General features: G+C 50.7%; 1 protein-coding gene across 1 annotated transcript in view; it reads left to right on the forward strand.

Moving 5' to 3' along the window:
• LOC134067225 (ephrin type-B receptor 1-B) overlaps positions 1-12,500 on the forward strand; it is a 190,287-nt gene that overhangs the window by 171,369 nt on the left and 6,418 nt on the right. The window contains exons 12-13 of the mRNA XM_062522367.1: positions 1,085-1,300; positions 11,534-11,683. Coding sequence (XP_062378351.1) covers positions 1,085-1,300; positions 11,534-11,683 — 366 coding nt within the window. The remainder of the gene's footprint in view (positions 1-1,084; positions 1,301-11,533; positions 11,684-12,500) is intronic.

Consider the following 12,500-nt stretch of genomic DNA (forward strand, 5'->3'; position numbering starts at 1 on the left):
TTTGGGCATTTCTCCCTCACACTCACAAACATCAGAATCCCCCCCCCCCCCCCCCCTCCGTTTTACCATTCACGCCTGGAGGTCTTAATAGACTCCATTTGGCTTCTGTTTTTTTTTTTCTTCTTCATTTTTTTTTTCTTTTTTTGTCAACCTTGCCACGCAGAGTGAGAGAATATACTGCTTAATCAATGTTCAGCCCATTTTCCCCTCCAATCTCATGGATTGGTTTTCTCTCAGCTTTGATCTAGCGTTGGTTTAAAGAGCCCCTTTGAAGTTGGCTTTGCTTGCCGCCACATCCGACTTGTGTTCCCATCGATCTTCCTACCCCCATGTTTGCTAGTGAGCACGAGGTTCAAAGAATGCACTTCAGACATGGGCGAAGGTAGGGTGGGGGTGGAGGGTCGGGGATGGTGATGGGGTGGAGGATGGGGGGGGGGGACAAGGTTTATCTGCCTTCTAACCTCAAAGACCCACATTTCCATGTCTTTCAGCACATCGAGAACGTTTTTTTTTTTTTTTTTTTTTTGCAGAATAGTCTTTTCAAGAGCAAGGCCTCTGGGAAATTGAAATGTTTCTCTGAGCGTGCACACACACACAAAAAAAGAGAAAAGATTTTAACATCAATAGAACAGTCAATGTTCTGTGCATCGATGGCGTCTGATGGAGGGTGTTCAAACAGAACCACGCACGCAGTAGCGAGCACACCGGCGGATGGCCTCTCACGTCGGGACGCACCGGCCGCCTCGTCTGCTCTTTTAGTCGCTTAACTGTGCGCTGATCATACATCACTCCCGCTGAGCACATAAAAGATGAAAACTGTCCAGAGCACACACACACACACACACACACACACACACACACACCATTGGGCTTTGGCCTTCACTAGTGACCTTGCCCACCTTTATAACCTCATAAAAAGAATGTGTGTATGTTTGTGTGTGTGTGTGTGTGTGTGTGTGGAAGAGGGAGGGGGTGAGCTATCTTTGACAGATGTGTGACATTGCCTTTGTTTTTTCTTATCTCTCCCCCCCTCCTTAATCACACACTCCTTCCTCTCCTCTGACCCCCATTCCAACCTCCGCAGCAAAACGACGGGCAATTCACCGTCATCCAGCTGGTGGGCATGTTGCGCGGCATCGCCGCCGGCATGAAGTACCTGTCGGAGATGAACTACGTCCACCGCGACCTGGCCGCCCGCAACATCCTGGTCAACAGCAACCTGGTGTGCAAGGTGTCCGACTTTGGCCTGTCACGCTACCTGCAGGACGACACCTCTGACCCCACCTACACCAGCTCCCTGGTAAGCTCTCGTCCACTCCTCTGACCCCACCTACACCAGCTCCACTCCAACAGGTCCACTCCTGCACCCGGCTTTGCACAAATACGTGCACCCATGGTCTAACACAAGCTGCTATCTCCTATCGCTGCAGTTATATCCTGGAAAAGTCTTTGTCTGTCTGTGTGTGTGTGTGTGTGTGTGTGAGTGTGTGTGTCTGTGTGTCTGTGTGTGTCTGTGTGTTTGTGTAATGTAATGTGGTCTTGCTGCCCTTTTCATCCATTGGTCAAATAAGCAGGCAAATAAATGACCCGTCAGCATGGTTGGTTGGGGGTGTTGCCGTGCTAGTCTGTAGCATGTTAGCGCTGGGGCTGGACACACTGATTTGAATGCAGGAGGAGTGCGCTGAGAGACTGCTGATGCCTCTGGCCACTGGCCACTGAGGCCCACTGGACTCCAGTCAGGCCTGGACATCCACACAGCCTGTACCCAGACTTCCCCTCTCATTATTACTACTGTGGGCCCCGGAAGGGATGCTCCTTATGAGTTGCTGCGAGCATCAGGTCTGTTGTAATTAACCAATGCGGCTTATTTATTTATTCTTAAAAAAAGCAAAAACAACTTTTCCACAGCACTCGAGTCTGTCTACAGCTCAGCTCATAAAGATTTGTTTTTCATGTTTATGGATGATTTAGCATTGCAATCTCTTAGCGCCTTCAGGTGCCAGCATTGTGTTTGTGTGTGTTTGTGTGTGTGTGTGTGTGTGTGTGTGTGTGTGTGTGTGTGTGTGCGCGCGTGTGTGGTTGTGTGTGTATGAGAGACACACAGACACACAGAGAGAGACAGAGAGAAAGATAAATGGAGAGAGAGAGAGGGAAAGAGAGAGAGTGAGTTAGAGAGAGAGGTTTGGCCTTTTGGTTTGTTGTCAAAGGACAGCAGGACAGCACTTGAAAGCAGCAGCCTCAGTCCAGTCTTTTATTAAAACAATCCGCTGTCTCTGCCAAATGAATGCGTCCCTTTGTGCTGGAAGCCTGCTGTTTGCATCACGTCTGTTCATTTACTGCGCCAGTGGTGAATAAGCAGAAAGATGGCTGCCACAGAGGGCGTGGAGACTGTAGTCTTTCTTCAGCGTGACGTCGGAAGACATTTTGAGCTCCGAGTGAGTGCAGACAAGAGGCTGAGCAGACACGCCACAAGCCTCCTGTGGAGACTGCTGATTGACAGGAAACTGAAATACAAGTGTGAACAGGGTGTTAAAATGGCTAGAAGTGATTCTGTCATCCATCCATCCACCCATCCATCCTGTTGCTGTTAAATGCCCCCGGGGTCACATTGGCCCCAGGGTTACAGCAGGAGTCGCTATAATTGGCATTGATGATGCTGCAGTGTGCCATTTCCTATATACTGTACTGTAGGGGACACATTAGGGAGGATGGTGATATGTACAGTCTGTGAAGCTGCAGGTGATTTGAATACATTAAATACATACAGTATGTGTAATCTCCTGCCATTCACGGGATTTTTAAAAGAAAAACTTGAACATTGCACATTAGTGTACTGGTGGTGGATTTCACTCCTCTGCGAAACTATGCGTGTAATGCTCCATACATGGTGGTAAAAGTAAATAAAGCAGAGTCCAAATTATTATAACAGGGAATAAGTCAGTAATATTGTTGCCATCATTTCTGTTTATAACTTTATGATGACTGTGTGTGTGTGTGTGTGTGTGTGTGTATGTATGTATGTATAGTTTGTGTGTGTGTGTGTGATTGGCTGGGTTATGTGGGTGCTGCCTTGCCCAGGCACGTGGCGTTGTATGCACTCGCGCGGGTCCAGGTTCACCGTTAATTAATCCACGCAGCAGCGGCGACGGCCGCCACCACCACCACCACCGCCGCCCCCTTGGCTCCGTGACCTCGGCCGTTATGAGCCAAGTGCAGGCAATCTCCGCACAAGGCCACGGAGCGCCGGCCAAGGCCGCGGGAATCACACGGAAATTACATTCCGCTGACAGGCCCTGATTTACTCGCACGTTGACCTCCTCCCATAAATTAGCACCCTTTTTCACTATTGCACTTCTTCTTTACTTGGCTCTATTTTTTGCCTCCCTCTACTGTTCCTGCCCACCAATTAAGGGTTTGCTGCTGCATCTCTGCACAAAGCTGTTGGATGGGTAGTTAATTGCATTTCATTAACCCCGCGGTTCACTTAGAGCTCAGGGCACTGCCCTCAGACCAGTTTACTGCAGATGAGAAAGTGGGCTTCATATGTCTGTGTGTGTGTCTGTGTGTGTGTGTGTGTGTGTGTGTGTGTGTGTGTGTGTGTGTGTGTGTGTGTGTGTGTGTGTGTGTGTGTGTGTGCGCGCGTGTGTGGGGGATTTGTGTGTGTTTGTGTGTGTCCTCCACTCTAGAAGTCAACCCTTCACTGGGGAAGTATAGATTATTCCATCCATCTATTCATGGATTTGCCATGTGATCCCCCACACCACCTTTCAATACGATGATTCATCCATCCATAATGTCCTCCCGCCCTACACCCACCCCTCAATGTGGAAGCTCCTGTTTGGGAGAGTCTGGAGCGGTGTGTCTGTCTGTGTGTGTGTGTGTGTGTGTGTGTGTGTGTGTGTATGTGTGCGTGCGTTTGTGTGTTTGTGTCTGTGTGTGTGTGTGTGTGTGTGTGTGTGTGTGTGTGTGTGTGTGTGTGTGTGTGTGTGTGTGTGCGTTTGTGTGTGCGTTTGTGTGTGTATGTGTGTGTGTGTGTGTGTGTGTGTGTGTGTGTGTGTGTGTGTGTGTGTGTGTGTGTGTGTGTTTGACTACCCCGTAAGTATACAGGCAGCCCAGAGCGCGGGGGTCACGCCGGAGTGGCATCCGGGGCGGCCTCTCTGGGCTCTCGCCCGGGCCCAGTTTAGAGGTGAGGTCGAGGGGAGAGCTCATCTGTCAGCCCTCCATGACCCTCCAGGGATGGTCGGTTAGCTTCGCTTCACTGCCACCCGCAGCTGTCTGTGTATCCGGCCGCTCCGCTCTCTCTCCATTTGCATCCTTTCTGACGCTCTCTCTCCTCCTCAGCATATGGCCACAGCCTTCTGTTGTTTTCATTTTTATTTTACAGAAATGGCTGGAATGCGCACTCCGCAGAAAGTTTCGATTCATTCAATTCAACCAGGTGTGTTAGGAACAATGGAATGGGATTCATTTCCCCGGAAATAAAAGAAAAAAAAACATAAGAAAGAAAGAAATCGCAGCACAGGCCACTCTCCATGAGGGAACCAAGCAGCGACGCCCTTGGACTGACCTCATCTGTCCTGGACACTGTGGACAGCCTTCCTCCGTCCTATGGCCACTGTGGATCAATGTGCTGGCTTTACTGGGACTGATAGGTTGGACATGGGAGTGATGATGGTGGTGATGGTGGCGTTGGTGTTGGTGTTGGTGATGGTTGTGGTTGTCGAAGGGTGGAGGTTATGGTGTTAAAATTGAAAAACAACCCCCCCCCTCTCTCTCTCTCTCTCTCTCTCTCTCTCTCTCTCTCTCTCTCTCTCTCTCTCTCTCTCTCTCTCGCTCCCCCATCCAATGCCCCTGCCTCCTCTCCTGCGCCACAGTGAAAAATGCTGCCGGCTGGCAGTCTGGCACCTTCCATTACGGATGTGGATGGTTCAGTGTGATTTCAAATGGAAAAGCGAAACTATTTGCACTCCAGCGAGAGCGGAGGGGTGGGAGCCCCCTCTTCACCTGAAGCGTTTTTCTCCTTTTCTTTCTTTCTTTCTTTCTTTCGTTCTTTCTCTCTTGCATTCTTTTTTTTTCCCGGAGAACTCTTGACAGACATTCCGCTGTCGCTTGGCGGAGTGGCGCTTGTTTTGTCGGGATTTTAATTTGGGATTTCACGGTGATTACCAGCCATGTGTTGCCCCCATTACCCAGGCGTGCTCGCTGGGAATCGATTTGCTGCCGCCGAGCCTGGCGTCAAAGCTCCCCCGAACAGCACCAACCGCCCTGACAGTTTAGGGGGCAAAAATGGTGAAGGTGATCATATCCACTCCACCCCTGCACATCACCCCCCACCCCACCACACACACACACACACACACACACACACACACACACACACACACACACTCACCCCCCCCCCCCCATTAATATGTAAAGGAAGGACATGACAAATGTGAGCCTTCACATGCTGTCATCCGAACACCTAACAAAGGCTGTCAGAAGCTCACCTGCTTTTGATAAATGCCAGCTGACAAACGCCGGTGGAGCGCAGCATCGACCCTGCCTGTCCGCGGCTGTCTGCGGCCATGTTGGCCCTGCATAACTCACACGGGATCAATGTGGAGCGCGCCGCGCACACAGGTGGGGGCCCGGCCCGGGCCAGTCGGCAGGTGTCAGCAGTACGAGAGGCATGCGCTCCTGCGCTCCACCCAACCCCCACCCCCCAAACCCGCACCACCCACGCCACACGTGGCTGTTTACCGGAGTCGATATATTTACACTGAGAGAGACAGAAAGAGAAGAGGAGAGGATTGGAGGAGGGAGAAGGAAAGCTTTATCAAAAGCCATTAACTAGGTTATAAAAATCCAAGGTTATAATCTAATATGTTTTTTTTTTTTTTAAAATGGGGATCAAGGCAAATGGAATCAGAAGCGCACGGCTAGAGGATTAGCGTGTGGAGATGTTGAGGTTTAATTTGCGTTGGGCCCCTCTGGCACCTGGGGCTTAGCATCTGTGAGGGCCCAGAGCCTCGCTTGGTTTGCCCCCACCCCCCACCCCCCTGCACCCCTCCACCTCACCCCAGGCTTGGGGAGGAGCGAGGATATTGTGTGCGTAGATTGGGCTTGTAAATAGATTTCCTGGCTAACGTTATTGCGCCACAAATTGGACTTTAGTCTCAAGTGGTCATTTTCGGAATGGGGAGATATGACCGAATTAGATTGATGCCTTTTGTTATGTGATGAGTTGGGTAGCCAGACAGACAGAGATGATGTGATTTCATTTGGAGTTTGATTTCATTTTTACGTAATTGGCAAATGAATGTTCAATGGGCACTTTTCAAATTTTAATGGCAGCCTACCTTTTAACATTCTTTCATCTTTCTTTCTCTCTCTCTCTCTCTCTCTCTCTCTCTCTCTCTGTGTGAGTGTGTGTGTGTGTGTGTGTGTGTGTGTGTGTGTGTGTGTGTGTGTGTGTGTGTGTGTGTGTGTGTGTGTGGGAAATCCTAACCCTTTTGTTACAAATTTAATTGCTGGAAACATATCCCCCATCCGGCCCCAACATGTGAAATGATGCATTTAATCCTGCATGATGAGGCATGGCTCACCGCTGCCTCTCAGACAAGCAAGAAGGGCCCTTCCTGCATCGGAGGAGCTGTGGAAATGCAGGTCCATTTCCTCCTTACTGAGCGGGGGAAAAACCCTCCGTTGCCAATCGTTTCGTCCTCGGGACATTAAATGGCTATTGATGGAGCACTTTCTCCCTTGCCTAAGTAAATGTGCTTACCATCATTTCAGTGTGCTTTGTTTAGAGGAAGATAAAAGCCATCATGGCAAACTGCTGCGGCAGCTGAACTAGAGGAAGGCTATGCGTTCCTCTCCCCTCTTTTACTCTGTTTGGGACTTTGAAAGAGGAAACGAGAGAGTGAAAGACAAAGACAGAGAGAACCACACACAGAGAGAAAGAGAGAGAGAGAGAGAGAGAGAGAGAGAGAGAGAGATGTGCTTTCTGAGATGAAACGGTGTTGTGCCCATTATCTGCTGCCCTATGGATCTGTGTGTGTGTTGGTGTCTTTGAATACTTAGAGTAGCTGTTTTGCATGCCATTAGTGGGACTCTACTGTGTGTGTTCTGACTTTTTGTTCTCAAGAGAGAGTAAAACCATTCATGATTGGGTCCATCTGTCAGGATTGTCTTTAACCCCATATGTTTTTGATTTTGATACACACACCCACTCTCACACACACACACACACACAAACACACACACATTTTGCAGAAATACACACCCTCACTCATGCACACACGCGTGTGTGTATGTGTCACATCTCGCCCGCTGTCAGCTTTTGATCACAAACAATTCCTCACCTGCCGCCGAGCCCCCCTTCCCTTTTTCTCACCTGCCGTCGCCTTGGCGGACCCATCTGTCTCCTCCTCTTAGCCTGACAGCCAGCGCTACGCTACGCCCAGGATCCCCAGCTGTGCTGCCCCACTCCTGTCACTCTGTTTACGGGGCGACTTCCTCACCGTTGCCCCCTCATCTGACCCACGCTGCACCTCTGCGTCTCAGCCGAACTCATCCAAGGACGTCCGTCTCGTACTACCCCCCCATCCCCGCCACATCGCTAACGCTAATAATCGTTGCGTTTTCCAGAGCTCGCGTGGTATAGCCGCCCGTTCCGACTGTTTACGCCGCAATTACTTTCCTTCCATTCATGCCGTTTACTCTTCACGGTTGTTATCGCTCCTCTCTCCGTGTCTTTCCCCGTCCCTCTGGAGCCGCGGGATGTAAATGGCGGATGTTAATGCCGTCTCTCTCCTCTCTGCCGTGTCGGGATAAGTAGGGTCGCGGTGTCTTTTGTGCGCGGGCGCGCGCGCGCTCCTGACGACGACACACACGTGCGAGTGATGCGCGGGAGACCGCGGCAGGCTGATCGGGCTCAGACTCGGCCCCGGCGGAGCGAGAGCGCGGCGTGAAGGTCAGCTCACTCACGTCAGGTGTCCGCTCTCGTTTAGCTCGCCTCTCTTTTCCTCTCGCTTTCAAGTCGAGATGACACCAGAGGTCAGAGAGAAGGAGAGGAGGAGAACGGTTACGGGGAAGGGAAGGCGCGTGAGGGGGGAGAGTACGTGGGGGGGGGAGGGGACAGGAGGGCTGAAAGATGTAAATACCTGTTGTCGACATCGCCGGAGCCGAACGCCGAGAGGAAGCATGACGTGATGACATGGCAGCTTGCTCTTGATCTCGCTTCCTCCTCCTCCATCTCACGCCTCACTGCCATGTTTTGGGGTTGTGTGTGTGTGTGTGTGTGTGTGTGTGTGTGTGTTTGTGCGTGTGTGGGTGTGTGTACCATCTGTGAGGCTGTGTTGACACTAGACCTGTTTTTTTTAATTCCCACCGCAGCGTCTATTTCCCTCTGCAGCACTACCTCTCTCGCCTCGCCGCGGGAATCCCACCTCTCTCCCGGGAGCGCCTAATGAAAGAGAGGTGGGAGAACCAAAGAAGAAAGAGAGGAAAAGCACGATAGAAAAGAATAATACAGAGGTGGTGGTGGTGGTGGTGGTGGTGGTGGGGGGGGGGATGAAAAAAGGGCCTTTATTATATATTTGCTTCCTCCGCTCTGTTTGCTTCTGCATCATGGCAATTTGCTTTATTGGAGTGCAGTTTTGGCACTGGCCTCGCTTCAGCCTCCAGCGTTAATTACGGGGGATCTGCACGGTCGCCCGTGACTCCACAGCCGTGGAAATGTTATTAGCGGGGCCCTGGCCCCCCGCCCTGCCCTCGCCCCGGCCACGTGAGAGTCCCCGGTGACACATGCCCCCCCTCCGCCCGCCACCGCCGCCCCACTGATGGAGCTCGAGTCACCATGTGTGCGTCGGGGAGCAGAGGGAGCTGTGGGGGGGGGGGGGGGGGGGGTCAGAAAGGGCAAGAGCAAGTGTGTGGTTGTGTGTGGTTGTTCATGTGTGTCTGTACATGTTTGGGAGTGTGTGTGTGTGTCTGTCTTTGTCTGTGTCTGTCTTCGTGTTTGTTTTGGTGCTGTTTGTGTATGTGTATGTGAGTGTGTGTGTGTGTGCCTGCGTTAATGATGTGTGTTTGTGTGTGTGTGTGTGTGTGTGTGTGTGTGTGTGTGTGTGTGAGTAGGTTGTATGTTAGCATGTGTTTGGGGTGATGGAAGGAGCCAGTGGAATAGGTAAAGTTAGAGGAAGCTCGGATGACAGCAAACAGCTGCAACCCAAAAGCGTGGCCCAGAATGGTTTGATGAAAAGGCTGGGCTGGGCTCTGCGCTTCCTTCCCCGGAGTTTTGTCATTATTTCCACAAATTGCTTTGTGCAACCAGCACAGCTCATTTTGTACCGTGGGCTCAAAGGAATCCTGAGTGTGTTGCAGAGCATTTTTGAAGCTTCTTTGTTTCTCATTTGGTCTCATATAGACTTGTAGTGTGATGTGTCTTTCATTGCCTTCGTTTGCTGTTATGTATCCAATTGTCAGGGTGTAGGTAGAAAGCTTTTGTGTAATTTGGGAGATTTCAGAACACACTCTGTATGTTGTTCGGTTTATAAACGCTCACATAAACAACCATCTTACAGTAATATGGCCAAATAGTCACATGCAACATCACAAATCCCATGTGCATTAATAAGAAAGCCTCACACGAGCACACAGTCATATATAGATTTGTTTTACTGGCTGTTGTTTGTTTTGAACCACTGCATTGTATTAATGGGGCAGTGTGTGCGTGTGTGTGTGTGTGTGTGTGAGTGTGTGTGTGTGAGTGTGTGAGTGTGGTTACCCTTTGCCTGATGCCGTGCACTCCAGAGCTTGCTGTGGAGCATGGCACTAATGAGTTGACACTCCTCACACTCCTTCGTCTTGCCCCCTCACCACGTCTCGCCACGTCCAGCCCTCGTCTCGCCCTCGCCTAGCCCCCCTCGCCACGTCCAGCCCCGTCCACCGTCTCCGCTTTGAAGCGTTTAAAAAAGCCCCGCTCAGGAGCATGGCCACGGGACGTGACGACGTGTCACATCCTCTCTCTCTCTCTCTCTCTCTCTCTCTCTCTCTCTCTCTCTCTCTCTCTCTCTCTCTCTCTCCCTCTCTTATCCAGGCTTATCTACCAATGCACACTGTCAAACTAATTGGCATTATTAAGCTTTCTCACTCGCTGCCCCGGACAAGCCAACGGCGGCCCTGGCAAGCAGAGAGGGGGGGAGAGAGAGAGAGGGAGAGAGGGAGAGAGAGAAAAAAAAATTCAGAGTGCACAAACAGGTGTGCAGGGAATCTTAAACAAGCGCCTGTCAATTTCAATCAGCGCATTACATGCCCTGCCCAGGGGCCCCAGGTAGACCAATTACTAGCAGACACGCTTGGTGCTGGCTTGAGGAGCGCCGGCCGAAGCCCATCTCCCTCTATTCAAACTTCCCTCTCTCAGACGGCGGGGGAGGGGAGGGGTCGGAGGGGGTGGGGGGGGTGGTGGTGGAGAGGGCAGAGTTGGGAACATTTGATGTGGATCGATGCACAGAGGGCAAATTGCATTTGAGGTGGCGTACGGATTTGCCCTCCCTCCCAACCTCTCTTCCATCGCCTCCCACCGCAACCCTCCCTCCACCCCCCCCGGCCAGGCCGGGTCAATAAGGTGTGAGGGAGAGAAAGAAGGGAGAGAGAGAGGGAGGAGGAGGAGGGAGAGATTGAGGGAGGCAGGGAGAGAGGGAGGAAGGGGGAGAGGGCTGCGATGGATGGGTGGAGGTGGGAGATTTGACATGCCGCCTGGTCCACCACAACATGGCTGCTTCAGGCCTAATTGTCACAGTGGTCAGGTCTATGACCGAGTGAACTAGAACCCCGCGTACACAAAGCCCACTCTCAGGGGGACGAGCCAGAGGAGGAGAGCACATTGTTAAAACATTCACTAGTAGAGCTCAGACCACGGACTTCATAATTGTGCCATTGTTTTTCCTCCTCCTAGACCAAAGGGTAGCCCACTGAGGGCCAGGGGGATGGGGGATCTATGCATGAGCTCTGCCTTGGCTATGACTTACTCGTAAATCATCGCAATCATGATGTTACTCAGGATAACACTCAATACCAAGTGGTCAGCTCTCTCCTTATCTACACAGTAGTTGAAAGAGATTGTATCAGGTAATTAATGTCCCTTCGGAAAATAAATTGCATTTAACTGTGGAACACACTCTCACAATGAAATTGTTGTTATTCAACATTGTACCAGCATCACCAAAAGGAGCAGAATGGTGCAGTCTAGCTAGCTAGGAAGTAGTGGCTGCAGATATATTACTTAAGAAATGACTGATTAGTGATTATTGATTAACTAAATGTTTAATTATTGCACTTCTCCATAAATGAGTGTATGATTTATGTTACCTACTTCTATATGTTCACCATGTTTTGCGAATTTATTTGCTGTTTATGTCATGTTTAGGTTTAATATTGTATTTATGGAACGTGACCAGATGACTTATGGAAGTATAAAAGTAACAACGTTTCTCTCTCTGTCTGTCTGTTATCCCCCCCCCCCCCCTCCTTCTCTGTCTTTCTGTTGCATCAGGGTGGTAAGATTCCGGTGAGGTGGACATCGCCCGAGGCCATCGCCTACAGGAAGTTCACGTCCGCCAGCGACGTGTGGAGCTATGGCATCGTCATGTGGGAGGTGATGTCCTTCGGCGAGCGGCCCTACTGGGACATGTCCAACCAAGACGTGAGTTGAGTTGTCCCCATTCCACCCTACTTAGCACGTCAAGGCCACTCAGAGAGAAAACACACACACACACACACACACACGCTGCATGATTTGACATCGTATGACACAGAACGCTGAACAGATGAAGGGATGCGTAGACGAGCGTGAATGCAAATGTTTACGTCCAGCTGGCGATGTTGATCTGTTTGTTTGTCTGTGAATGTATGTTTATAAGCGATGGGTGATGATCAGGACGGCTCGGGGTGATCTAACGGAAAGCCAGCTAGGAAAATACAGCTGTGTGCAGTGAAGCGAGTGTCATAAAGATCGAGGGGTACACCAGAAGCGTTTTTTTTTTTTTTTTTGCTCCTGCATTTCTGTATTTCATAGCTCTGGATCTGTGAGCTGGTTCGGCTGCAGGGTCACAATAAAATGGCCGATTTTTCCTGTCCTTGCTGGAGACAGATAGAGAGAGAGAGATAGAGAGAGAGAGAGAGAGAGAGAGAGAGAGAGAGAGAGAGAGAGAAAGAGAGACAGAGAGCGAGTGCGAAAGAGTGAGAAACTGAGAGAGACAGAGACAGTGTGTCATATGAAGTGTGTGTGCATGAGTGATTGGAAGAGAAAGAGATAGTGAGGAAGAATGAGAGAGATGGCGAAAGAGAGAGAGAGAAGGAGAGAGTGAAAGAGAGAATAGAGAGGGTGAAAGAGAGAGAGAGAGAGAGAGAGAGAGAGAGGGAGGGAGAGAAAGAGAGAGGGAAGGAGAGAGAGGGAGAGAGAGGGAGGGAGAGAGCGTGCAGCTGACTCTGTGCTGATGTCCGCTGGAACGGAGTGGGCA

The sequence above is a fragment of the Sardina pilchardus genome, chromosome 2 (assembly GCF_963854185.1).
Source record: "Sardina pilchardus chromosome 2, fSarPil1.1, whole genome shotgun sequence".
In the NCBI taxonomy this organism is placed as follows: Eukaryota; Metazoa; Chordata; class Actinopteri; order Clupeiformes; family Clupeidae; genus Sardina; species Sardina pilchardus.